The following is a 27,486-nucleotide window of genomic DNA, read 5'->3' on the forward strand; positions in this document are numbered from 1 at the left end:
CAGAAACCACCACCGTCATCGACACCAGATGATTGCGCGAATTTGTCTGCCTTCACACTGTTTTTTTGTGTCTGTGCGTGTGGTTCGTTCCTTTTTTTTGCCCCATCGTCTTGTACTGCTCTCAACTGGCCAACGCCACATGATCACCTTCCTGCGGAGGTTAGACTTCCACCCTCGAGGGCGGCGTGTGCAAGTGTTGTCGCGTCTTTACTCGCAAATCTTAGGGTGGGAATATGAAAAGTGAAATTTACCCGTTTGTTTACCGTGACTGGTTATGGTCAACCGTTGTACAACCGTCGCCGCTGCAGGCGCGTGGGCGGTTGGCGTTTGGCGAACCCGCGTGTCTAGACACGACCTGCCAAAATAACGAAAATTACGAAATATGCGGGCTGGGCAGGACACATACCGCTGCCAAGATCGAGCCGTTTTCATAGCGCTTTTCCTCTACCCGCCCTAATCGAGCAGGAAGGGAGCAAACGTTTCTGCTCTAATCGGTAAACTCGCCATGCCTTATTTTGAACAAGACGTTGGGTGTAAGTGGAGTTACGTGAAAGATGAAATGTCTTTGTTTTGAGCTGCTGCTGTGTGTGGCTGAGATGTTTTATTGTCCTCTTCCCACCCCCCTTACTTCCGAAAAGCAAGGGGAAAAGAACCGCGTATGCGTACGATGAAAGTGTGAGTGTTTTGGATCGGATCAGCGATTTGCATACAATGAGCTCACGGCGGGAATCTTGCTGGAACCATAAACAGTAGTTTACCAAACTTTCTCGCACCGCCGGCAGATATGAAAGTGCGATGATGATGGTGGCGATGCATATGGTCTGGATGGCAATTTACGGCGCCAATATCTTTAGTAGATGGCAGCAGTATTCAACTGTGTTATATAATATGAATATGCCATAAGGAGGAGGAGGTTGGGGGAATTTAGGATAATTAACACAATTAGTGAAGTTGTGCAAATCTCCTAATCTGCTTGACACAGATTGGTAATTTAAGATGTAATTTCAATGTTATGGAGCAGTCTAAAGCAATTTTTTGTTTTATTCAATTTAATTTATGAAGATCTTACACTTGAACGATTTTGAACGAATGATGACGATCTTACACAACCAAGGCCAATGGATCTTATAATTTACAGAGTATGATATCAAATCTAATATAGATCTACTTTGCATTCCTAGGAATATCTACTGATGCCAGAGATTATAAATGGAGTCAGTTTAAGTTGTGTTAACAAGCATCGTTTTCTTATAAAATATTTAAATCATTACATGATCATTTCAAAGAACTCTAAACCATTATTTAAAGTTCATTGCACCTTTGCTCATGCAAGCGCTTCACAAAGGGGCATAAAACTTACACCTCTATAAAACTTTCCCTCTTGTTCTAATAAGCACTACCATCTTAGCAGTCAAAGAATTCTCTTTCCCTTTCATTTACTGTTTACGGGTGAACGATCGTCAAACGACCATTAATCCCACCGCGCGTCTTGTTCTTAAAGCATAATCTCTGTTTTCCCGTTACTTCGTTATGCATCTTTCATCTCCCTTTTCATCCTACCAAAACCAAACCCATCGATCGAGATGCTGTTTGACTCGTTGGGTGCGCTTCGTTTGTTCGTTATAGAAACAGCACTAGCAGTTCAAAAAAGTTTTAATTTAAAGCCCGCTGAAAGTCACCGGAACGGAATCCCAACCGTTGAAGCATTTGGTGTGATGGTTTTGTCTGTCACTAACCTTTCCGTTAATACTTTTCACTGATCTTCCACTGTGCAACGCCTTAATAACGGATGCAGCAAACTGTTACAGCAGCACAATTCGCGACGCTTCACTGTGATCACTCGTCCGCGTGTGGGACTTTTTCACTTTTGCTTAAGATGCACACCAAACTCTCACTACACTCGTTTGTGTTTTTTTGCGATCGTTCGTATCGTATTCGATGTAGCCTTTCGATTTTAACCGTTCACTCCAAACGTGCTCTCCAGTACCAAGAGCTACTAATCCCCAACACTCTGCGCTCTGTATGCTTTCACTGCCGAATGTGGTCTACCATTCCGGCTAAACTGCACAGCTCGAACTGACTTCGGCCAACGGCAACCGGATTGTTTTATAGAACCCCACCGCCGACGGAACGCCGGGCGGCCTCTCACGAAGCCGAATAGTGGAGGGTACGCGTTTGTTTACCTTCCTCCACACCTACGACGATCGTGTGTTCGCTGATCGTGTCCCGCTCCCCTTTGAAAAGAGTTGTGTCCCGCTCCGGCACGGTACAGCCGAGACCCGGTTACAAGATCCGCATCCGAAGCCAAAAAGCGATGAAAAAAAATTAAACTCCCGTAAAAAATTACCGTAACCGAAGAAAGCGGACTGCAACTACCGAGATCGGTTTGTCAGCGGGGCTTGGAAGAGCGAGAGAGAGAGAGAGAGGGAGGGAGAGGGTGAAGAAAACTTCTGCACGGGGAGAACCGCTGCGTTTAGCCATCGTATGGAAACGATCTGAAACGTAGACACACATACACGGGATTGCTGATGATAGTGGAAGTCTTTGACCTGGCGGATGAGCTAAAAATCTTGCCCATCGTTAGCACGGCCGACCAGCCTTCAGCCTATGTCAGATCGAACATAGGGGTAGAGTACTTTCTCTTTCACTACCATTGGTGCATTGGTTGCGTTGATCTGAACGTTCAGCTTCTTTATTCCTTCGTGTCGGGGATGCGAAGGGACGGCGCGGTCCTTTAGCGTGAAATGCTGGGTGGTGAGCCGGGTTTATTGACATCATGCCTCAACTCACATACACACACAAACCTACGCCTCTTACGGTCGAACGCTGGCGCTAGGGGCGATTCGGAACATGGCGAAGGAAAAGGGTGGTGGTGGTAGATATTACGCTACATTTTGTATCTTTAGCGCATAGCGTTTGTGTGTCTCGAATCCACAAAAGTTGACCGCGTGAACAGTTCAGTTGGAGGATTACATGATCACACTCTCGAACGGGCCCGGGAGGTGCAGTAGGATGAATCATCGCGCACGGTGAGAGAAAGAGTGAGAGAGCGAGAGCGAAAGAGGGCCAAACGTGAGCCATTTCCGAAACGGATGGCTGACCGATGCACGAAACGGATGACTTCAACAAATTGGGGTTTCGCGCCTTACCTACCATTGAAGTCTTTCGTGCATTTCGTCGATCGTGGCAGAAACGGGCAAAACTGACCTACAGAGCGATTGCGGCTTTTTCTTGGAAATGGAATGGGATTTAAAGGAAATGATGAAAGCATTTTACTACGCGTACGCGCGGATCCGTGTTTTGATGACAGATTTATTGATATTTTTGACCACTTGTTGTTTCTGTTATACAAATGGGTGAAATGTTCGTTCTACGATTGAAAAGCAGATTCTTATTTTTTTAATTGATTTAATGTTGTTGATAACTGTATAGCTTTGTTAGTATCCTTCCAATTAGTAAGTAAAAGAGTAAACTATACATCAACAACAAAAATACTAAAACTCCCTCTCGAAATCCTGTCCGTAGCCGAAAAAAGTCGATCAACCATTAATGTGCACGGCTACCTCCCGGATGTTGCTGCGATGCAGAGCTCTTGCTCTTGCGGTACAGTTTTCAACATAATTGCTATAAAAAAACGTTTCACATGCACACCCACCCAACACATAAAAGAACCAATCCTCCGGCATAAAAGGGTGTAAGTTGCTTGCAGTTTTCGCGGCTGCAAGTACGTGCGATTGCAATGAATGACACACGTGAAGCTCACGTTCATGCTTTCATTGCATTCGTTTCGCATTCGGAAGGATTCAGGCAGCCAGCGACAGGGAGAAGCCGGATTATGCAATTTACGGCACCGGGTGTAATAAGGCCAACTCATTTATTCAGCCCACCGGGACGACGGCCCTGAGAAGGTTTATTTGCGTGTCTGGATGACGATGGATGGATGAGTGTCTGGTTGCGGTCGTTAGTACGCAGGAGGCTTTATTTCTCCTTCACTTTCCTTCTAGCTTCGACGGCGAGGTTGACGACGTCATGCCTGTGGTTTTGAGTGGGTTATTTTTATCTCTCTTCGGCTTTACGACGTCATAAGTCGGTTTGGGTTGTTGAACGGTATGTTGAGCATGAAAGGAAAGGTCTCGTTTTATGAGACACACTAATTATTGATGCTGCTGCCTTTGTATAGTTGCCCGAGCATGACTGTCATGAATTGTGATTAAATTATTGTTTAAAGTGCCGAAGATAATTTGTTTTATGTTTTTTTTTATTTAATTTTATTATAAATATTTTTTTCATGTACATTTTAATGGACCGCATCGAAACCGATCGCCTGTACGTTGCCGGATACAAACGGTATCGAGGCCAGGTCGATTGAACGCATTTGAACTGAACGATTCGGTGCACTGCACAGCCCACCGACACGGGGCAGCCCGTACCGAATTGTAGCTGTAACGTTATGCTGCCGCCGTCACCACCAGCCCAGCGCTAAAGCAATAGTTGGGGTTTTCCACCAATGTGTTCGATTACAGCAGCCACAATGCATCCACGCTCGCCGACCCCGACGGCCGGTACTCGCGTGTTGAATTGTTTTGATTTGTAAGAAGCCTTCTGGGAGGGGTGTTGTGTTTGGGTTTTTCCCCACGGCTAGAAATGTTTCGTACGCGCAGACAAACACGCACACACACACTCAGCTCGTGGGCCGGCCCGGATTGCATAACACGGATCTTGGCTGGAGTTTCATTCATAAAACTCACTCGCTCGGTAGGCTCTTGATGTTCCCTTTCTTTCGGGGCCCGTTCGATGCAAAATGCCACCCTAAAGACGCGATTTTGAGCGTTCCGCGAAGTGTCAGAGTGGCTGATTCACACCACGTGTTGCATTGGGGCCATACCCCCAAGGTTTGCCGGTCGTTCTGCGGATTTTGGTTTAAGAAATTCTGTGCGGCTGGGATTCCCGACGATTACCTTCGAAATTGTCGATGAATACCGGGCGAGTAGTACCCGGTGCGTGTTGTGTAGGCCGGTGGCCTCAATTGAACTCCCTCCCGTACTTTGCAACCAACACCGCAAGGAAAGCATCACCGATCACCGTACGCAGGGTAGCCACCGGCACGTTTCTGCGGTCGATGGTCACGTTAGTGAATAATAACTCATCATCACCACATTGCGCCCATTGTGTGTCGCGCGTCGCGGCCTTCGGAGTGTCGAATTCGCCCCGGGGGAGGGGGAGGAGTTGTTGATGTAATACCGTTTAGCTGGCTGCTGCCTGCGCGGTTTGTTTACCGTGTCCGGGAGGGGTGATAAAGAAAAGGTTTAATATTTTACGCATGCGTCCGGCAACGAATATGGACCAAATTTTGACGTCACTTGGGTGGAGGGGGAGAGTGCTTAGGAAACTGGAGTAGGTCTGCAAGCTGGATCGTGTGTGTGCAATCAAGGTTACAGGTAGTGACAAATCCATTGTTGCGGTGTTTACGATGGGTTTTGCGACGAATTATATGCAAATCGTTCAATGCAATTTGAATGATTGTTTTGAAGTTCTGTAACTCGTTTTGGTTAAATATGTGTACGATAATGAAGCATCAGAAAGAGGATGACAAGTGTTCAATTGTTGTTTAATATGATGCTTAGATGAATGAGGAATTATAAAACAAAGAATTTAAACCCAAATCCAACTGGTCGATTTATTCTAGCTTCGTTAAAATCTTTATTGCATCAAATGTATGTGTTTTGTTCAAAAAAAAAATACTATTCTTACGGCTAGGCAAGACGAATAAAGTTACAAATGAAAATTCCTTGTCACAGCTTGCGATTTTCCGATCTTTTGACACATTGTTTCTATGCTGCAGAACTGGGGTGTACACCGAAGCTGCTACGGCTGCTGTTGCTTACTTTAATAATAAATATGAATTTCATTTGGCTGTCCGCACGGGACCTCTTGTTGGCGGCATCCTCTGTCACTGTGACTGTGATGGAGGGAGGGGGGAACGGAAAATCCTGTACGACCAACGGTGATGGGTGCATATGTTGTGGTGCATGAAACATATTTGACACAGTAAACAGTAAACCCGATTCCTGCCTTAAATCATACCTGATCGTAAAAACCTGGCAGCGTTTCATCACTTTTTTCTTGTTTTTTAATTATCTTTGTGCATGTGTGTATGTGTGTTAATTATTAAATGTATTTTTTTTAAACTATCCCCGAAAGGTTTCGTTATTCTAAAACTTGAACTGCAGATTAGAAATGGTTTTGGTTCAAATTCATTTCTTACCTACTCTACCTCAGCACACACCACTCAGCACTCAAGTTCGATGATTTATTTATTGTTTTTGTTTTGTTTTTCTATGCAAATTGTGTGTTTATTGTGGGTTTGCTGTGCTTTTTGTCGTCCAGAGCCACGTTAAATTTGGTTGGACATGTGGAATCGTTTGTTTGTTGAGTGGAAATTGAGTTGAAGTTGAATGCGAATGTGAGAGCTTCTTAATATCTACATTCGACACAGCATCGTCATTCGTCACTGTGTGTGTATTTGTGTGTGTGTGTGGTGTGCATTTAGATAAAAAACTTGTAACCGATATTGAAGAGTGAACTTTTGGCTTTTCTTTCAAATTCTATCTAAAATGGAACGCACGAACATGCAATCGAATGGAATCGAAAAAGGATCGATTGTGGGATTATATGGCAATGTGCGGGCATCAATGCGGGTGTTCGCAATCGTTTTTTGTTTACGGAGTTTAGGGGTCGAATAGGGTTTAATTTAAAGGAGGGTGACCAATTCTGACCTTCACGCGGCTAGGTGAATCTTTACCCTTTTTTAATCAAAGGTAGCTTTTGTGTCCTAATGGATATTCTATTGTGGGGTCCCTGGAAGCATTGGTCTGTGTGTACCTCTCTTTCCCCGCCCTCTTTTGTTGGCCACCGTACTATCAAGCCTTATCATAAGCTTGCCAGAAAGAGGGGGGGGGGGGCAAGTGGGATGAAGTGGATGGGAGAAAAAACTTGTGCTTCGATTAAGAGTACTATACGCTACACGTTAGCCTGCATCCGCTCTACCAAGTACGCTAAACTAGAGTATCACCGACAGTGTGGGTTTCATTACGCTAAGCAGCACCAGCAGGCCCAGTGCCAGTGTCGTTGAGGTGCGCCGGAAGTGTGCGATCGGATTGGTCGAGTGGGCTTTGCCGGTGTTGCACAGCGACTTCTCGCAGCAGCTCGTGCAGGCGTACAGCTTCGTGCGTTCGCCTATGATTATGCAACCCGCCTCACAGCTGCTGATGCAGCGCCGCTCGAGCGACCACAGCTTCGGCGTGGAGGTGGAATTTTCCGTGCTGGTTGTGTAGGAAAACTGTTTAACCTGAAATGGGAAAGGAAGCAAATGGGAGATTACTGCCAGAGCCTGATTGTTGTTAAATATGTGTTAAATATGATTTAATGACTAGCAAATTGATCTTTTTTTAACATTTTCTTTAAACTAGTTTAATGTTCCTTTTTTACCATTTTGTAGCACATCAATTTCTTCGTATTCGTTTCCAATTTACCGTTACCAGGCAGCATCAAAATCTAATGGTGATTTAATTACCACCACCCGGGCTTGCTGCTGTTCCCTTGCTGACGTCACTGGCTCCAAAATCAAGCCCCTAGCGAGCAGCCCCAAACCAGCGGTGGGCTGGCTTGCTCAAACATTTGTCAATTAAATGCCACTGAAATATGACACTTCCTTCCGGCAGCGAACGTCGTCTCGTCGCTCGCTTCATCCCCACGCCAAGCAGCACGGTGTCCCTGCAACGCGTGTCTCTTATCGATTCATCATCATAATGTAGCGCGTATTAATTTAGTGTACTGTTACGATGATTCCGTTACCGCACACACTACCATGTATTTTGCGTAGCGCATCCGTATGTACTAAGTGGACGGTTGGTAAATAGCTTTTAGTTTAGAAAACGACAGTGCGACCGGCACCGTCATCACATCCTCAAATAAACTTTAACCCGCAAGCTCTAGCCCTACCCAGTTTTACGACCTGCTGCTTAACTGTGCCCATTTCAATGTAATTAAATTGTACTAACACGCGGGCAACATAACGATCGCATTGCTCTGTGCCATGTGCTTTACTATTAGCGTGTTATATGATAGCGTTTGTCAAAAATCGTAAAACACTCTCTTTACCCACGTTTCCCCCACGTTTGTTTTGCTCCGTGCAGGTTCAATCTGTGTCAATGCTACACGCGGCTGCCCATTCTGCCCTACATTTTGGGCATCCCGAGAACGAGTTTCTGAAGCTTCTTTCATCTCCTTGCCCAAGAAAACATCTTGCCATCTTCGTCTTGCATTAATCGTTATCACTGCACACACACAAACACACCGTCACATGCGGCACTCGCGTGAGAGAGGGACAAAAGTTGTTTGCGTGCTTTCTGCTCCTCACCTCGAATCGTAATCGAAATCATGCATACTGGCTACAACCAGCAGAGCAACAACGTCACTTACCATGCAGATAAATTCCTCCGGGTTACACTTTTTAACGAAGGATGCATTATTTCCGGACGACAGATCGATACAGGCCTCGCCATCGTCCGTAGCATTGCACGAGTAGCACCAGAGATCATTAATCTTCTCCGTCGCAGCTGATGTCTTATGTACAGTGTTCGTTAGGTACTGCGATCTTCCTGTGAGTGTGTATGAGTGTGTGTGTGTGTGATGTGGGTAAAAAAGCGGGGGAAAAACAATTAAAGGATAATGATAAACTGACACGTTCACAGCCTCCGTTTCCCTTCGTTCACACTGCGTACAAAGCGACCCTCATTCCCCGCACACTTACCTAACTCGAGCAAGCCCATGAAGACGATTGCGATTATAATTGACATTTTGGCCTCATTCTGCAGTGAGTGTATTTCGGCAAGCAAACCGACTGCCGTGTCGCGTAGTACTGCCCACATTCGCTGCCGACACTACTAGCTCACGTTGCTACTGTCGATGTCGCGTTTTACGATACTGCGATGCCCTAATGCGCCTGAAACGTATGCTTGTTGCTCAGCACCTGACGACTGTTAGCCACACAATCATCGGCCCTCAGCCCCTACCGTACGCACGGGTGGAGGACGCTTCAGGTGACAGCTTGTGTGCGTATGTGTGCTCTTTGTTACACGCGCGCTACTACATCCAGCTTGCAGCAATTCCTGTGTGCATTTGCCTCTCCCTGCTCCAGCGTCGTTTGGCAGGACGAATCCACCAGAAAGCAGGTGGTATTGTGAATACAGCCACCCACACACACACACACAGCCACAATTCCACTTTGTTGCACTTGTTTCAATTCCCTAATGCCCGTGACACTGCGATTCACTGCAGCACACGTACAATCGCAATGGAAAACACTTTACCCCTCAAGCGTCGAAATCAACACAACTGACATCTAGCAATTCCATTGTAAGGCAAGGAGTTTTCCTTACTCCTTACTCTGCCTCTTTGTCCCTTGCGCGTGCAGAAATGCTTGTGTGTCTTACGCTTATATCAGCTCGAAACTCGAAGCCACGGAACGAAATGTTGGTGCAAACCTAGCGAGATTGATACAATTAAGACGTGCGTGCGGATCTGAGTGAGGATAGTGGAAGATGTTATGCGAAGGAAACAGTGACCATTGACGGAATCGTGAACACACTCGCCTACCCGGATAGTGGGTGTGGGGAAGCTGAAGGTGTTCATCCTAGGCCCATGGTGACGCCTGTCAAACGAGACAGCTTCGATATGCGGGCATGCGCGTGGAAAATTTCATTTGAAATGGGAGTTGGTTATGATTTCGATTTCAAAAGCGTATTTTTAAAAGGTTTGGATTGAGGATTGAGTGATGGATATTTCGAAGCGCATGTAGATTACTATTTCCACTAGTTGGTTCTTGGTAAGCTACGTAAAGGTAGTTCTATTGAGCCAGCCATTAGTGCCAGAGACCCGGGAGTCAGCGATTGGTGGCTAGTGGAACTGGCCATATGCATGTCGCAGTTGTGTCCTGATAAGTGATGCGCCAGTTCCTATAGTTGGTTCTGGATGAGCTACATAAAGGATGCATTGTATTTGATGGAGTAAGACCCGTTTTTCTTTGATGGAACTATGTTGGTCGTCTTGGGTGTGTGTATGACTCGCACGGTTCCTCTAAGAGTTTTCAGATGCCACCACTTGTTCGTTTTTTTTTCATAATACATATTACAGTAAATTTATTTTATAGATACTTTCGTCCTTGTCAAACGTTTGTTGAGCTAAGAGGTGGGACTTATCATCATTTATCATCATTTATCTAATTTCAACTTCAGTTTGTCTAAGGCGAGTGTTACACAAAATGCTTAATGGCGCTATAAAACATGTATTGTGTTTTTAAAATGGGAAGTTTTCCGTTTTGTTGTGTCTTTGTTTTTTCCCAGTGCTGTAAAAACAGAAATATAAAAAATATTTATTATTGTGTACATCTTTATTGTATACTGTAGGAAGTGTCGTAAAATATTAAGCAAACATGAGATGGAGATCAATCTTGAACTCCAACTGAGACTAAGTTTAAATGATTTGAAAACAATAGTTTCTGTTTTGTTTAAGATTTTGTATATTTTTCAGTTTTTTGCCTTACCTACCAGACTTCAAATTTCACCGATCAACACCTGGAACGACAGCTTTAGAATCGTTTTTATTTATTTTTTTTAACAAAATTGTAAATATTTAAGATCTCATTATAAATGTACCATTATTTTTTCTTAATCCTTATAACTCACACTGTAAATCATTATTTAGGTGATAAACTTACGTCATGCATACAAAAATGGGTTGAAATAGCGGTGCGAGTGATGGTATTTTTTGTTTTTAATTTCCGGATTAAACCCTGGGAGTGTCCATTAATTCAAACAGGTGTGAAAGTATGACGCACCCAGTACAGTGGGCTAATTTTGTCTAAACACGCATGAAGCAAAGTAAATTAAGATGATGAAAATAGGATTTAGCTATCATTTGCACAAGATTAGTACATGATTAGGGAAAGGTATAATTTTTGTGCAAAAAAAAAAATACTTACATTAAAAGGATTACATCACGAACAGGCTTTTCCTGATAATCCACAATGTGTATCTTTTTGAACAAAAAAAAAATTACAGAAAAAAACACACACACTTGCATGTGACTTATGTCCTCTTGAAAAACATATTTTCAACGGTATTAACTTTTTTTCTTCCCGGTATCGACTTTAGCGCACAAAAGCAAATCTATCAACAAAATTAAAACTAACATCCACAGTACACAACCGTTCTGGGGAAAGGTGAATTAATTAAACCGTCAAAAAACACGCCTCATCACGCATCGTGATTACTGTTGTGCCGTGTGTCTCGTACTTTTTCGTCCCTTTTCTTTTGCCTTCCTTCCCCCCGAGGGAATCACATTACTTCGGACCACCGTTTCACCTCCGCCACGCTTTCTTCGCCACTTTCACCCTTAGCCAACCGGTCCAACGGACACAATTAGAACAATGACCTCATACAGTGCCGGACTGGTCATACGGTTTCCCCTACCTGTTCGTATATGCTGGCCTGCTGCTAGGGCGTGGAAAAGGGGTGGACCCACAATCAGGCCCCGGGCAAGGGGCTATTATGTCCGAGCGAGGTCTCGTGTGGTTAAAACTTCAAGAAACTCAAGCCACCGAAGCCGCCTTTGTTTGAGCAAACTCCATTCCTTTCGCCTCACCTCGTGGAGAAGAGTAAAGTCAAGAAAGTCAAGCCAAACAAAAACATTTCACACATACCCACCATATGGCGCTGTTTAAGGAGGAGTGCCAAAGTAAATGTCCACGTTTGTGCTAATTTTCCCGATTCGGCGTTCGGCCCATTCACCACACCCCACGGGTTAGTTGCTTTCTTTTGTCGCAATTATCCTTCCACCGGTGGTCCGATGGCACTGGTTCCTGCGGGAAAAAAGCCGGTGAATTTTCCCGCCGCCGTTCAGTTCAGCACGGTTGTCAGGTGGATTGGTCAGAGGGGGTCTGGCTGCTTTCGTTGCGCTACTTCATAACACACCAAAACGTGAAATCGTGGGAAACGTTATTCGTCGCTGCTAGCCGAGTGTTAACCGAAGCACTGCTCGCGACTCCTTCGGTTGGCCTCATTCAAGGGAAAACGGACCCTAAGGTTTTCGACACCCACCCCGGTGCAATTTTACCGAAGTGTGGGGTACGTAAAACGTACGGCGCGAAGGAATCGGTATCGAAGCAAAGGCACGCGCTCGAACTGTAACCGTTCGGATTTCTTTGTTTTAAACGCATCGTGAGGACTGCGGGGAGAAGGCAACTGATTTGCATAGAGGCGCACCAATACACAAATGGCTTATGGAGACTCTTAACACACACACACACATTCACACACCTACACAATGCCTTCAGTACAATTACCAGAGGACCCCTTTGCAAAAAAGGTATGGCGTCAAAGAAAGCGTTGCCTGCACACATACAGGCACAAGGGAATCCTGTAGCACCTACAGCAAGAGCTTGAAGAAGGATAAAAAAATCGTGATGACTTGATTAGGCCAAGGTTTATATCTGCAGGTGTGCTTGCTATACCTACTGGATTCTTATAGGATTGCAATTGGCATGTTGTTGTTCCATTGCTACTTTTATGATCTTTCTTTCGAGAAGGTAGAATAATCTGAAGATACTTTGCAAACTCTTTTTCTCACATTATTCCTTTAAAGAGTTAATTTAACGATGTTAATTAGTGTAATGCATTGCGTGAAATAACTTCTACTTACGCATTATTTTGTTAATTCAAATTCACCCTCAAGCTTGCAAGACATTAGTCCTTTTTTGTCCAACCCAACGCGGTACTCCTCCTAAAGAATTACGCATACCTCTTTCCCCCTGTTTCCTTTGTTAACCACGCACGCACGCACACACACTTGTCCTGATCCTGAGCAGGCTGAGATTGTATTTGTATAACAGCGGCGCTCGTTCGCGTGCCCCGTTTACTTTCACCCCGTACTCTGTTTCATCGCGTGAGACCCCCGGCGCTTAGCTTAGAAAGGGAAGGACTCGCCCCCTTGGCTCTAAAACAAAACGACGGAATTTTAGAACCAGGACGAACGCTCACTAGTACCCCCTAAAGCGCCAGCCGAGCGAACGTTCATTCAAGCGCCGACCACGAACGAAACGACAGCTTCGCCATGTGCTGCGGCGCCGTTAGGCAGGCAATGGCCATCAACGGAAAAGTGTGCCTACCATAGTGGAAACGCTCCACCCGGGAACACGTGTCTGTGTGCACCCGTGCTGGGTTAAACTGTGCGGTTAAAGTGAGTGTGGAGTTAAGATATTGTGCGCCAACCTTCGATTGCTTCGATTCTGCTCTCGAGATTGTCGATTCGTGTTCGATACGTAACAACCATTGAACCCGCACGAAGCAGAAGAACGACAAGCCAGGTTTGCAGAATTGGTGCCGCGACGACGGTTTGTTTTCGTGCGCCCGTTTTCCGTCGTCAGTGTGCCGGATTGTGTGTTTGGTTGTTTGTTTGGTGAACCTGTGCCGCGCGTTGTTTGGTAGTGGTGTGGCGGCCCTTTGGGTCTGGGGCGGTGCTGTCCTGTTCGTGGTCTAGATTCGAAAATTTGTACCAAAAGAAACCCACTCACCCAGGACCCCAGGAGTGACGTCCCAGTTTCGGGTGTGCTACGTGCAAAAAGTTTCGGTGCGGTTCAGAGTGCGGAGGGTGCCGCAAAGCGGGCGGGAGAAAGTGAAATTTCGCCATGGTAACAGTGTCGACGGTTCCGAGCCGAACCTTCACCCGGTTGGTCCTGCTGCTGGCACTGCTGTGCCGGGGCGGGCTGGGTCGCGATCCACCGACCGTCACCATCCCCGACCAGGGCACGGTGATGGGCATGTACATGAAGATGTTCCGGACGCAGCGGGTCGTCGCGTACCTGGGCATTCCGTACGCGCAGGCACCGGTCAACGAGAAGCGCTTCACGCCGCCGGTAGTGGACAATCTGCCCAGCTGGGAGGGCGTGAAGAATGCGACCAGCTCGGCGCCGCACTGTTGGCACATGCCGCGCGACACCCACCGGCGACACAACCAGCTGTTTATGGAGCTGATCCGGTCGGGCGACGACGGTGGTGGAGGCGATGGTGGCGGTGACCGGCAGTACGACGAGGACTGTCTGTTTCTGAACATCTACATTCCGGACTGTAAGTATGGTTGGAACGGGTTGGCAAAGCTGTTTTTGTGGCGGTATGTTTTGAGGACCAGCGAGAAAGGCGCAGCATTCTGTTCTTACAATGATCTTGTGAAACAGCTCATAGTGTATTATTTTTCCTGTAATCTAGATCAAAGTTAGCGTAATGATGAGGATCGTTAGATAAAAGCTGATTATTAATTGGTGAATTGCTCAAAATGTGGAAACTTATTAGAAACCAATGAGATTTAAACCAGCAATCAACTTGTAAGACCATGAAAAGATGCTACGAAAAAAGCCTTTTATTCTTAGATGACGAAAATCATTACAATTTAGAGGATATTTTAGTAGTTTTCATCTACTATATTACTGTTTAACATTCCTACGATACACTATTTCGCTACTCCACAACCGGTAGAGCGTACGGTGGATAGAGTGACACACTTTTACGTTGAACATTGAACCCGTCGTACCTTCCAACGAGACGAAAACTAACGTTGGCCAACTACTTCGCAAACCAAACGTGGCTCTCGGCATCGAGTAAAAGAATCGAGCGGGAAAACGACCACATGCCACAGCACACGGGTCCCGCAACGGGAGGGGAAATCATAAATCCCACCTTTTGCCTTCGCGACACAACACACAAAACCGTTGACAAAAGACGCCGTCCGAGGAAGACGCAATGAGTGGGTAGAACATAATAAAAAGCGAGTAGCCAAGGTGCCAGCCACGCGGTGGCTTTTTCCTTGAACGGAGTCAAATTTTCATTTTATGGCCATTGACTTCCTGCGAAGAGCAATGTTTTACTGTTGTTGGCGGTTGGATGAAATAAACCAAAGCTACTAGCTAAGGCTAGCTGTAGGGCCCTTACGTTGTAGCGGTGCGTTGGCCGACAAAGCGAGTTCTTTCCCTCCATTTGCATGGGCCATTTCGCTGCCCGATGCTATTGCTCTTGAGTGCACTTTTTGGTGAAAGCATACTGGGAGCGCTTTGAGCTTTGCTGGGGACGTTTCCTGTGGTGCCGGTCGTCCCGGCCTGACCACAGTAAAGCCTGGGACAAAATGGGGAAAACACATGCATCGTTGTGTGATGTGTTTTGTGTGTGTGTCTTTGAGTTAGCTAACGTTAGACACCGAAACCATAAATCGTAATGCATCAAAAATATAGTGCAGTGGAGGATTGGTTTTCCCTAATGTGCAATGATTTATGAAGGTGTTTAACGTTTAACGTTAAATAGTTACCTACTTTCAATTTTTAAACTGTTAACTACCAGGCGTCTCCATCATACACGTTTACATTTTATTTAGTTCATTTTGTAAGCGTGTTCCAATGTTTATAATGAAGAATGTGGCATTATTATCGTACTTATATATGTTAAAATTATAATTGACGCGAATGAAAACCTTAACACAGAAAGGAATGGTAGAAAAGGGAGCACAAACCAACAGGGAAAACAGCGCTGTCGACAACGTGAGTGATGGTTACCTATCGCAGAACTATATCAACAGTATGCTAATCATCACTCAAAATAGACCTGCTTGAACCTATGAAGCATTACATTTCTAAAGAGCGCCCTTAAGGGTGTTCCTCCTGCTAGACAAGCATGTGCTGATAAGCATCTTGCTAGCGAGTTTGCGCCCACTTTTACCTACAACATCACTAATTCGTAGCCTCGGTGACTTTATCATCATAATTATAGATAATTCAAACGATGGTCGAGCATCAATTTGCGATGATAAGGAATAATCTATTCAAATGGGGATTGGCTTAGTGTATGAAATGTTGTATGTTTGTACCTTCTTGCAAATAAGGAACAGCGTTGGAGCTTTGAATCATTTGTGTTTCATTTCTTTTCAAACCACACTGCTAGTTCCAATGTGCATAACATAAGCCTCGAAAGCTCCAAAACCCATGCAATAAAAATCATGAAGAGTGAGGAAATCACCATCCTGCATGGCACTATGCCAAGCCTAATGACCCTTCCGGCAATTATTTTTGCAATAGGTAACCCACTCATCAAACGGTCGCTTTTCAAGAGGCACATTTCTTTAGCAAGGAACACCTAAACTCCTCGCTAAACAAATTAGGTCACACGTAAACCTGAAATGGGTTAACCATAAGTGGAAAATTAGAGACCGCACTAATTTCTTGCTTTCATGCTCATTTTCTCACACAAAAGTGTAGTAAAGCCAGGACTATAACGGACCAAGAGGAAACCAATAGGAAACCAACACGAAAGACATCGATGGAAAATCATTCTAGCACGGTGTTACCACGTGAAGAAGTAAATGCAATTCGCCATTGAATGAACTGCTCGAAATACAGTTGCAACAAATACTAATGCAGCAACAATATACAGTCGTAGAAACAAAGCAAAATAATGATAACATCAATTCTAACCTACATTTTGAATGAATAGACGAAACAACAACAACAAAAAAGAGAAAACATGTACAAAACAACTGTAGGCGGCAAAACTTCTACGCGCTATTCTATTCAACTGTCAAAACTGTCTTTCCTTTCGGCTTGGGGTAAGCTTTCCGCTTGCAAAATATGCAAACCACCGCCTGCTGCTAGTTTCACGAACACGCTGCTACGAGGGCGAAAAAAGTAGGCCCCTTTCCCTGGTGCAAAATTCAAACACCTCCATTGTGCACGTGTGTAGAAATGGATCAAGGGGAGGGGGAGGGGGGGTCGTGCAAGGAGATAGGATAGTGGTGGGGAGCATTAAAGCAGCGTTGCTAAGGAATGGCGGAATAGGTAATCGATTTCCATGTGGCAAGAAGAATTGTTTTTCTTTATTGCATTGAGCGGTGGGTGTGGGTCCCCCCACTGTGTGGGTTCAAATGCCCAAATGTTGGCACTCACAAAGTGCACGTTTGAAAGTTTTTTTAATAGCTGCAGGAATACCTGGTTTTTGGTTGTTGCTAACAGTTCCGATTTACTTTGTTATTAATTGTGAGTTTGATAATAGACTTGATCTTTGCTATTGTGATAATGGGCAGAACAGAATATTGAATTTTATCTCAATAAACTATTGCTTTAAAAAGCAAACAAAAAAGCCTACAAATAAAAGATCAAAAGGCCTTTATTCTAATATGTTGGTGCAGTTGAACCATGTTGTTATAGTCGGGATTCAATAGTTAAAAGCCTTCTAGTTGGCATGCTTGAAAAATTCGCTTAAATCCCTCGCTAAGAAAAAGTCGGATTTATTTTCTATGTAGAATTCGTGCCAATCAATAGCTACGATCCCAATGATAGTAAGCAATCGAAGTGCAAATAGTGAGCTCCGTAATAGTAATTTCAGTAATTTTATTATTATGGTCTAACAACTTGGCTTGACGTTATATCTTTTTTTATCATTTTTGTTTAAATTAAAACAATCCTTTTTTCCTATGGTAATTTTTCATTCGGTTTAAGGTCCCAATGAACATAATCGCAGCTAAAACCATCGTACTCAGAATCACCAAATCTACAACAGATTACAGCATTATGCAAGCCTGCTCAATTAAACTGCTGGCTTAATATGCTAGTAAGAAGAAACTCTTAATGAAAATGGGTATAAGAGAACCTCGGTTTGACATTGAACCTGTTTGTTGCGGTCAAGAAGTACATCATCACGCGCACTCAGCCGCATAAGTAATCGCATCAGTCGATCCTTACATCAATCAGCGAGCCTTTTTCCCTAACACATACAGTACAATCCCCTAATTATGTACATTTTTGCCGGCGGGCTTATATAACCGACCGATTGACCCTGAACTCACCGTGGGTCATAGCATAGAATGTAGCACTCTTAACAACACCTTCAGCCAGCAGACGTTGCTGCAGATGGATGAAGCAGATTCATTTTATATATAAAAAAAACAATGCACACACACACAAAAGCCAAACATTTAATCATTTCTCTTTGCAGTGATTTTGTGCAGTGTGGTACAACAAAAAAGAAGAACGCTTTAGAGGTCAAAAAGAGAGCGTCGAATCCTTTTTTAGCTTTAGCAGCTTTTTCATACTTCTGCCTTTTCGTCGCCCCGTAAGACGATCATAAAAATGGTAATAAGATCGTCTGATTTACGACACGAACGGCAGCAATTACCGAGAAGCTGGTTGGGATGTGTTAAAATAAAAACCCGCCAGAAAACCGATGTGTTAATACCAAAGTAAATAACACATCCGGAGCCGCCGAACTGCCCGAAACCTTCGGGATTCTCACCTTCTGATTGGATCGAATGCCCGATTTGAAGGTCATACCACGCTTGCTATGATTCCTTGCGCAGGGGGGGGGGGGGGGGGGGTGAAAACTTTGACTTCAACCCCCAAAGACCCGCAAAGTTACAACGGAACGCCATCTAGGTGGTGGGAAAGCACGCACATTCAACACCGCTTCGCCCGGTAATTGAATCTTTATCGAGGACTCTTCTATGTAGTACTACCTCTTCGATTTCTCAAACCCTTAGCCGAAGTAGGGAGTTTCCAATAATTGAGCTGCCAAGTGAACAGCAAAGGTCTGTTCTGCGCTGGGAGCGTATCGTGCGTGAGCTTCACCCCTCCACACTACCAGTGTAATTGATTGTAATCGGTTGTGGTTTGGTGAAAGTTTTAATTTCTTTACAACTCCAAACGCTGATGGGGGGGGGGCGGGCGTGCCGTGTGCCCGATGGACGCGCGTTCCCTTTTGTCAGAAAGCGGATGTTTAGTGCTCAGCTAATTGTTTGTGCGTGAAAGAACAACTTTAGAGCGTATCGAAAGTCGGGGAGAGGAGCTTGGATTCGGTTCGGTTAGATGGATTGCCAAAAGAGCATTAGCAAGCAAATCAATTAGATCAATCACATACTGTTATACGTACGTGTACGTGCACTATAAGCTAAGCTATTCTGCTCTCTTAGGCGGTGCCGTGCACAGTAGACATTCACTAACACAAAACAACAGAACCTTTCATTTTGTTTTGCATCCCCATCCACGCATCCTTGGATCGAACCACTTTCTCCAAAGCAATCCCCGATGTACGGTGCTGTGTGAAATGCGGTGCCATCTCACTTTCAAGGTTGTTCGGAAAAGAATTTAAATATGACGTGCCGTAAAACGGTTCCCCATATGCATACACACAATAAAATTACTTCGAAAACAATTTCAGCTGCCTTGCTTGTTTGTGGAGTGGCTAGTGCCGCAACAATATCGCCACCAAGCGGCAGTCGTTTTCGCTGCTGGCTTGCTTGTTCGCTCGGTGGGGCAATATTTCACGTTAACCTTCGACGGCGAGGAAGCGTCGTCACGATGGCTCAAGCTGACATTTATGAGATTCTATTAGACCTTCAAATTTATATGTGCCTAGCGTAATCGAAGTTGGTGCTAGTGGTAGCTCCCGTACCACACCTTGTACCGGTTTTTTTTTTATTTTTTGGGAGTGTTCTTAGCGGTTTTGTACCGTCCTTCGGCACACGGATGAATCATGGCAGTTTCCGGAAGGGGAAAAACCGTCGCAGGTTGCCTACCTACAAAAGACAGATTACCCCGAAGGAACACTGTGCCCTACCCGTTTGTTTGTGGTCGACGGTTTAAGCGTGTGTACAGCAAAGAACGTGTATGAACGGGGGGAGGGGAGTCTTTTCTCCGAAATCGATATGCAAATCGGTGGGTTTACATCGCTTAATGCTACATGAACGCGAGGAAGGTGGATGGGAAAATATATAAACAAAAGCACATAGCCAAAGCGTCTTGGCGATGGTGAGGGCAGGGTAAATAAATATGCAACATTTAGGTATGTTAACACATTCGAGGGATGTGTAAATTCATTATAATTAGATTAATATATCTTAGTTTTAGCTTAGTGGAGGACTAATGAAGGAAATCACACTATAATCCGATCGCTAGTTTATCGTATTGAACAACGCTGGTGTTATACTGTTGTATAAAATAACCTCCCGCGTATAACAGTATAACAGTACAGAAAAGTTTTCGAAGGTGGCAAAGAGAAAATACATGAATGAATGCATCATATTCATAAATAATCGTTTTCTATAGACATCAATTTAACAAAATTTCTATTATTCGGACACTAGTTGCTGTAAGTACTGCAACATTGTACTAACATACATATACTAAATACTTACCTACTTTTCAATCGTTGTTATACTTCATAGTTAATCACTCTATGCGATGATTGTAGCATGATTTCATTCTCTATAGTCGTAAATTTCTCTGTTTAAACTACACCAGTTCGATTTCTTTGCTGCATTTGTATTGTTCTGACTGACACTTCGCTATTCCGCAAATTTATCATCATCAGCCATCATCATCGTTCCATTCGAATTACTACGATGCGCGAAAATGGCAAAGTGGCATTCGACAGTGACAGGATATCCATCAAACTTAACCTCATTCGCTTAGTTAAGCGCCATTTATTCATTTCCGGGCCGTATCGGTTGGATCAATCATCGATGGAGCCTTCCTACTAATTGACTATGAAATGACAGTTAATTGTAATCTCTGATAAGACACGATTTGCAATTTTGTCTCACCGTATTGAGTGTGTGGGATCGTTTGGTGTAATTCCCAAGAACTGTGTTGGTTGTATGTGTAGTTGTGTCGTTCTTAATGTTGTTGGTTCTTCCTGTCCCGTGGTTTAATCGCGTGACTAAGTTAATTGTGCTCCAACGTCGTTACCGAACGCATGCGGGCGTTGGAATGGGATCGGTTTCTACCCCTTCTGTAGCTCCGTTGACCCTAAGAAAAGCTCCTTACGGGGCAGCGTTATAGTAGATTCGTACTGAGGGTAGGACACTGCTGTACGAGATGATTTCGTTGGCAACTTGGACGTCCACCGTTGACCTAATGAGCGTACCGAATGGCACGTGTATATTAAGGACTATCGCGTTTTTATCATTGTAAGAGCGTGTTTGACCAGTTTCAACACTCCTTGCATGAAGCGTGATTTAAAAGGGTTCTAAAATAGGGTACTTGAAGTGGAATAAAGACAGTGTTCATCGCGTCGGTCCATTGTTGTTTGCTTATAAAATGGAAATTAAACTAAAAAACAACAAAACAACGATAAGATGAGCTGGCAAATTGCGTCTAGACGCTGTCTAGAACCGCAAAACTCTTCGTATAACAGAACGTTGTGCGACTTTGCTACACGTCAACCATCGCATGCGTCCCACCAATCGAGCCGATAAAATGTTATATTACTCTAGCCGTAACCGTATCACAATAGGCTGCGACATACCGCACATTTTGCCCCATATTTGCTGCCCTCCGTAAAACACTTCTCAAACCGCACGTACTCTACCCATGGTGGGTTCCATTGAAACACGCAAACATCAAATTCCCAAATTCCCCACACCTGTAACGTGTCCACCGATGATGCAATGGGGTTCAGATTTTAAATTCCCTCCCATTAGCGTAACACTTACCGAGGGTGCTACAACAACAGCTTGGATGGTTGGGTATGGCGTATAATTACGGTTTGTTACGGAAATTGTCCCCGAAATAGTCCCCCCGAGGTAGGGGCCAAAACCCGAAGCGAAGGAGCGAAGTCCACCAAGGCAAGGGGGACGTCGGAGCTGTCTAATATTTAAACGGACGACAAATTCTTGCACCAAAGTTCATGCGACACACCACACCAAACGTGTCAGTAGAAGGTTTCTGCTGGTTTCTTAGTACATATCTCCCGATGTTTGCAGTATGTTCGCAGTAGTTAATGGGATTGTAATTTACAACCCTGTTCAGCAAAGTACCACTACGAATTTTAATCAAGTTTCACGTTATTTGTGGTCAAAGTTTTACATTCATTAGCTGGAATTTTGTGAGTTTCTTTGTGGTATGTACTCCCATTTTCTTAAGCAAAGTATTTGTGCCTTCATATGGTGTCGCGTCTTCAGCATTGGCTGGCAAACACCACCGTCCGGCGACTCAGACGTAGTGTCAAAAGTGAACCCTACATCAATATTTCAAGATCGGCTCGTGCTGATAAAGAGCCTGTGCCTACGGAATCCTCCAAGTCCACTGCTTGCAGAGTACCTGTCAGCTACCTTCACTACTACTACCACCACTACTACTTGGCATCGGCGTTTACACCACTAACACTGAAAGACCCCTATACACACACACACACACATACTCATACAGAGAAAGCAAGCCGCCCTCGGGTTTGCTTCTTAAAAATTACGCGACCAGGAGGTTCGATTTCCGCCGGAACGAAGTTCAACGAACTGGCGTCGGACGCGGTCGGACCAGTCGGGCACTAGGTTAGTTTCTCGCCCCTCTCTGTGTGTAACTTCTTCACTTCGTGTACACGCGAGCATGATTTTGCAAACTCACCAACATTGCCGTTGTGGTGGCGGCACGGTCGCTTTTTTTGAGGCTGTATTGTTGTGGCTGATTTCGCGGTATAACGCCACCGAGGATACATAATTTATATCACGTGGCACTACTATGCCCGTAGTGGCCCGTAGTGGAAGTAGAAAAGTGGAACAAATTAAGGGCCACCACCAGCACCGGGGTTTGCCGCCAGTTGTTTGGGTTGTGTTTGTGTGTTTGAGGGGGTTGTTTGGGAAAGCGTTCAACTGCAGACACAAAGCACTGTCAATGGGCAAAGAAGACCTAGACGATTAATCAAACGATCGAATCGTTCGATGACAAACTGTCGATAATTGATAAGTGAGCGAATCGAATCGTGCTTAGAACACGATTCATGGTGAGCCTACCACAAATTGTTGCTATAATTAATCATTACAGTATTTATATTGGATTCTAATTAAGCTCATCAATCAATTAAAATGAAGAATTCATTTATTTATAATTTCAATAAGATCATTTATGCCTAGCGATCCAAAGGATGGAAGTCAAACTGTCAGTTTTTTATTAGTGTATTATATTTCTTAGTAGATTAGTTGATTTTAGGCTCTTCTTAGTTCGTAGTAGATTCTTAATTCGTAATGCAATTATCTATAAAATATATTAGTCATCCTCATTTAGTAATGATTTCCTATTACGAATAACAACCCTGGAAGGCATACAAACTGTTACCGCCTTGAGCAGGCACAGGCACAGTCGTTAACTCGCACGACTTAACGACATAGGTTCAAGCCTCATATGGACCGTGATATCCAATAAGTCTCCAAAGCCTTACAAACCGGCATGAGCGGCATAGGTCGTTACGCTAATAAGAAGAAGGGCCTCATTCTGAAGTCGACAAGCTCTAGATCTCCCTAGGAACTTGATATTGGCTCCCTAGGAACTTGATCATCGAAATGTTATCCTTAAGTATCCTTAATTCGTAATGCAATTATCTATAAAACATATTAGTCATCCTCATTTACTAATGATTTCCTATCACGAATAACAACCCTGGAAGGCATACGAACTGTTACCGCCTTGAGCAGGCACAGGTACAGTCGTTAACTCGCACGACTTAACGACATAGGTTCAAGCCTCATATGGACCGTGATATCCAATAAGTCTCCAAAGCCTTACAAACCGGCATGAGCGGCATAGGTCGTTACGCTAATAAGAAGAAGGGCCTCATTCTGAAGTCGACAAGCTCTAGATCTCCCTAGGAACTTGATATTGGCTCCCTAGGAACTTGATCATCGAAATGTTATCCTTAAGTATCCTTAATTCGTAATGCAATTATCTATAAAACATATTAGTCATCCTCATTTACTAATGATTTCCTATCACGAATAACAACCCTGGAAGGCATACGAACTGTTACCGCCTTGAGCAGGCACAGGTACAGTCGTTAACTCGCACGACTTAACGACATAGGTTCAAGCCTCATATGGACCGTGATATCCAATAAGTCTCCAAAGCCTTACAAACCGGCATGAGCGGCATAGGTCGTTACGCTAATAAGAAGAAGGGCCTCATTCTGAAGTCGACAAGCTCTAGATCTCCCTAGGAACTTGATATTGGCTCCCTAGGAACTTGATCATCGAAATGTTATCCTTAAGTATCCTTAATTCGTAATGCAATTATCTATAAAACATATTAGTCATCCTCATTTAGTAATGATTTCCTATTACGAATAACAACCCTGGAAGGCATACAAACTGTTACCGCCTTGAGCAGGCACAGGCACAGTCGTTAACTCGCACGACTTAACGACATAGGTTCAAGCCTCATATGGACCGTGATATCCAATAAGTCTCCAAAGCCTTACAAACCGGCATGAGCGGCATAGGTCGTTACGCTAATAAGAAGAAGGGCCTCATTCTGAAGTCGACAAGCTCTAGATCTCCCTAGGAACTTGATATTGGCTCCCTAGGAACTTGATCATCGAAATGTTATCCTTAAGTATCCTTAATTCGTAATGCAATTATCTATAAAACATATTAGTCATCCTCATTTACTAATGATTTCCTATTACGAATAACAACCCTGGAAGGCATACAAACTGTTACCGCCTTGAGCAGGCACAGGCACAGTCGTTAACTCGCACGACTTAACGACATAGGTTCAAGCCTCATATGGACCGTGATATCCAATAAGTCTCCAAAGCCTTACAAACCGGCATGAGCGGCATAGGTCGTTACGCTAATAAGAAGAAGGGCCCCATTCTGAAGTCGACAAGCTCTAGATCTCCCTAGGAACTTGATTTTGGCATTGTCATCGAAATGTTATGTGCTCAAGATCATTGGCCGATACTGTTCAACACAGCTGCTTATATGTTAAAGTTTCTTTGTTTTAGTTGTATTAATCTGAAGTGTATGAAGGTATTTTTGGATAAAGGGTAGTATTAAGAACTCAACTAATTTGTACAAGGATTTTGTGGTCGTCATAATGGGATACTACCATCTTGGCTGTTCTGCATGTTTGTACTGGATGTATTCTATGATTACTTACGCACTAATACGGCCCTACGACCGCTTTAGTGGTCTTGGTCTACTGCTAGTGTGTCAGTCTCACGTACTTCGTCTGTTAATCTGCCACCTCAACTTGAGCCTACCATGTCCCTTCTGTGGACTCCCTTAAACAGACTTAGCAAGCTGGGTTCGTTTCTGTGGTAATTAGATTAATTTTTAGATGTCGACTCGTTGTGGATCTCATCGATTGAGTCGACATCTAGATTTTGGTATAATATTAAGAGGAAACTCGATGTTTGATTCATTTTGAAATGTTTGATAATTAATTAATTCTTACCATCTTCTCCTTTCATGCCCCCCTCGCCCCTCCTCTCCCGGACAGCAACGATGCCAACGGACGGGTACTCGGTGCTGGTTACCTTTCCGACCGGCGACTTTGACGGCGACACGCCCTTCACGTTAAATCCATTCCAGATGGTGTTCAAGCAGAAGATCATCGTCGTGACGGTGGCCTACCGGTTGGGCATCTTCGGGTTCTTCACCAGCATGGACGGGGAGGCACCGGGTAACTTCGGCCTGATGGACCAGTCGGCCGCGCTGCTCTGGATCAAGCGCAACATCCGGCTGTTCAACGGGAACGAGGGTTCGGTCACGATCATGGGCCACGGTACGGGGGCGGTCTGCGTCGGTCTGCACCTCACGTCCGGCGACTGGACGGACGACATGTTCCACAAGGCCATCCTGATGTCCGGCAGTCTGCTGCTCGACTCGAGCGTCCGCACCGCCAAGCAATATGCATCCTCTTTGGACGAGCTGGCGACCGCCTTCGGGTGCTTCCGTCGGCCGACCACAAAGCTGATGGATTGCTTGCGGCGAGTCGACGCACAGATCCTGGCCGAGAACTCGCCCCCCATCGACTGGGGCCCGGTCATCGACCAGGGCCTGAGCAACACGACCACACCCTTTATCCCGGACCACCCGAACATGCTGGTGCATCAGGGCAAGCTGCGCCGGGTGCCGCTGCTGATCGGCCACACCGACATGGAGGAGGTGCTGGAGCTGACGATGGGCGACATGCTCGAGCACGGGCTGGGCGCGGAGATGTTCGACACGCTGCTTGGCGACGTCGTCATGAGCGATCTGGCCGAGATGGAGTTCAACGAGACGCTGTGCGGCGGCAACATGGACATCGTGATGGAGGCGGTCCAGTATCAGTACAAACCGTACCCGCCGACGACCGAGCCGCTCGCGCTGCGCCGGAAGTACATCGAGTTTGCAACGGAGCGCAAGTACGTCGCGCCGACGATCGAGCTGGCGATGCACATGAGCCAGCAGGCGGACACGTTCGTGTACCGGTTCGACATCAAGCCGCGGACGGCCGCCGCACTGAAGGACGTGCCCGAGTGGGTCGGCGTGCCGCACAACTTCGAGCTGATCTTCCTGTGGGGCCTGCCGTACTGGCTCGCCCTCGCCGACCAGATGCAGTGGGACAGTGCGGACAAGCGGGTGGCCGACATCGTGATGACGCTGTGGGCCAACTTTGCCAAGTTCACCAACCCGACGCAGGTGGGCGTGTACATCCGGTGGGAGAAGTTCACCGTTACCGAGCCGGGCGTGCTGATCATCGACCGGTCGTTCAACATGAGCGACCACACGACGATGAGCTTCGATGCGGTCAAGTTCTGGAACCACTACTACCCGAGCGTCATCAACTTTGCCGCCCAGTGCTGCAACGCGACGTACAACGGGGCCGAGCGGGGTGCGCCACTGAGTGGCAGCCTCGTGGCCGGGCTGCTGCTAGCCAACCTTATCCTGTTACAATCATTCGTTCACCTGCACTCGCGGACACACGTTGCCTCGCGGACGTAGTAAGGGTACGGGGGGTGGTGCTGAAGATGGTCGGCGTTTTTTTTGTAATAAATCACTCTCCTGTACATAGCGGAATTGGGTGGGCGGGTGGGTGGGTTGCGAACCTAGGAAGTGTGCCTGCGTACGAGAATGGGGGTTGCGTTTCGTTTTGTTCGGGTTTAGTTTTTCTAGATGAAACCGTAGGCAAATGGCGTAGGCTTTTCCGTTGTTGTCTAGCTAAAATATTATTTACTTTTCCTACAATCCGAAACTGAAACAAGTTGACAGAAATATATATGTACAAATAAAGCAAAGAACTTACATGTGATTTAATTGTTTGGATTGGTCCGTATTACCAAGTTAATTATCTAAATGGTAACAATAACATAGATATTTTTGTCGAATGTAGTTCATTTCCATGTCTCCACTTTTTAAACAATTATAAGTTACCCGTTCGAATTAGATCAAAATTATTCTTTATCGTTGAACTTTTTATTAGTACAGGCGGTCCCCGAGATACACGGTTAATGGGGACCGAAAACGGCCACAAAATACAGCGTATCTCGAATTTCCGCGTAAGTCGAATCTCGTGGTTTCCAGCTAAAATATCAGTAATGTTCGTGTAATTTTGCAAGTAGGGGGAGGTTATAGTTACTTTATGAATTA

General features: G+C 45.1%; 2 protein-coding genes across 2 annotated transcripts; one reads left to right on the forward strand and one right to left on the reverse strand.

Moving 5' to 3' along the window:
• Positions 1-5,702: 5,702 nt before the first annotated feature.
• On the reverse strand, positions 5,703-9,652 carry LOC120952053 (uncharacterized). Its single transcript, XM_040371156.2, has 3 exons — positions 8,813-9,652; positions 8,482-8,660; positions 5,703-7,348 (listed from the first exon to the last, which is right to left on the reverse strand). Exons 1-3 carry the CDS (start codon positions 8,928-8,930, stop codon positions 7,061-7,063), a joined length of 585 nt encoding a protein of 194 aa, XP_040227090.1. The 5' UTR covers positions 8,931-9,652; the 3' UTR covers positions 5,703-7,060.
• A 3,905-nt stretch (positions 9,653-13,557) lies between these two features.
• Positions 13,558-26,931, forward strand: LOC120951956 (acetylcholinesterase-1). The gene is made up of 2 exons (XM_040370981.2): positions 13,558-14,183; positions 25,355-26,931. Exons 1-2 carry the CDS (start codon positions 13,745-13,747, stop codon positions 26,839-26,841), a joined length of 1,926 nt encoding a protein of 641 aa, XP_040226915.2. The 5' UTR covers positions 13,558-13,744; the 3' UTR covers positions 26,842-26,931.
• The last annotated feature ends 555 nt before the right edge of the window (positions 26,932-27,486 follow it).

This window comes from Anopheles coluzzii, chromosome 2, assembly GCF_943734685.1.
Source record: "Anopheles coluzzii chromosome 2, AcolN3, whole genome shotgun sequence".
Taxonomy (NCBI): Eukaryota; Metazoa; Arthropoda; class Insecta; order Diptera; family Culicidae; genus Anopheles; species Anopheles coluzzii.

What these genes read in the sequence shown, in the direction of transcription:
- LOC120952053 (XM_040371156.2), bottom strand. Translation starts at nt 8,930, where the DNA reads ATGTGGGCAGTACTACGCGACACGGCAGTCGGTTTGCTTGCCGAAATA. An exon ending in CATGGGCTTGCTCGAGTTAG is followed by an intron (nt 8,661 to 8,812) that starts GTAAGTGTGCGG and finishes ACACACTCACAG; the next exon opens with GAAGATCGCAGTACCTAACG. An exon ending in CGGAGGAATTTATCTGCATG is followed by an intron (nt 7,349 to 8,481) that starts GTAAGTGACGTT and finishes TTCCCATTTCAG; the next exon opens with GTTAAACAGTTTTCCTACAC.
- LOC120951956 (XM_040370981.2), top strand. Translation starts at nt 13,745, where the DNA reads ATGGTAACAGTGTCGACGGTTCCGAGCCGAACCTTCACCCGGTTGGTC. An exon ending in GAACATCTACATTCCGGACT is followed by an intron (nt 14,184 to 25,354) that starts GTAAGTATGGTT and finishes TCTCCCGGACAG; the next exon opens with CAACGATGCCAACGGACGGG.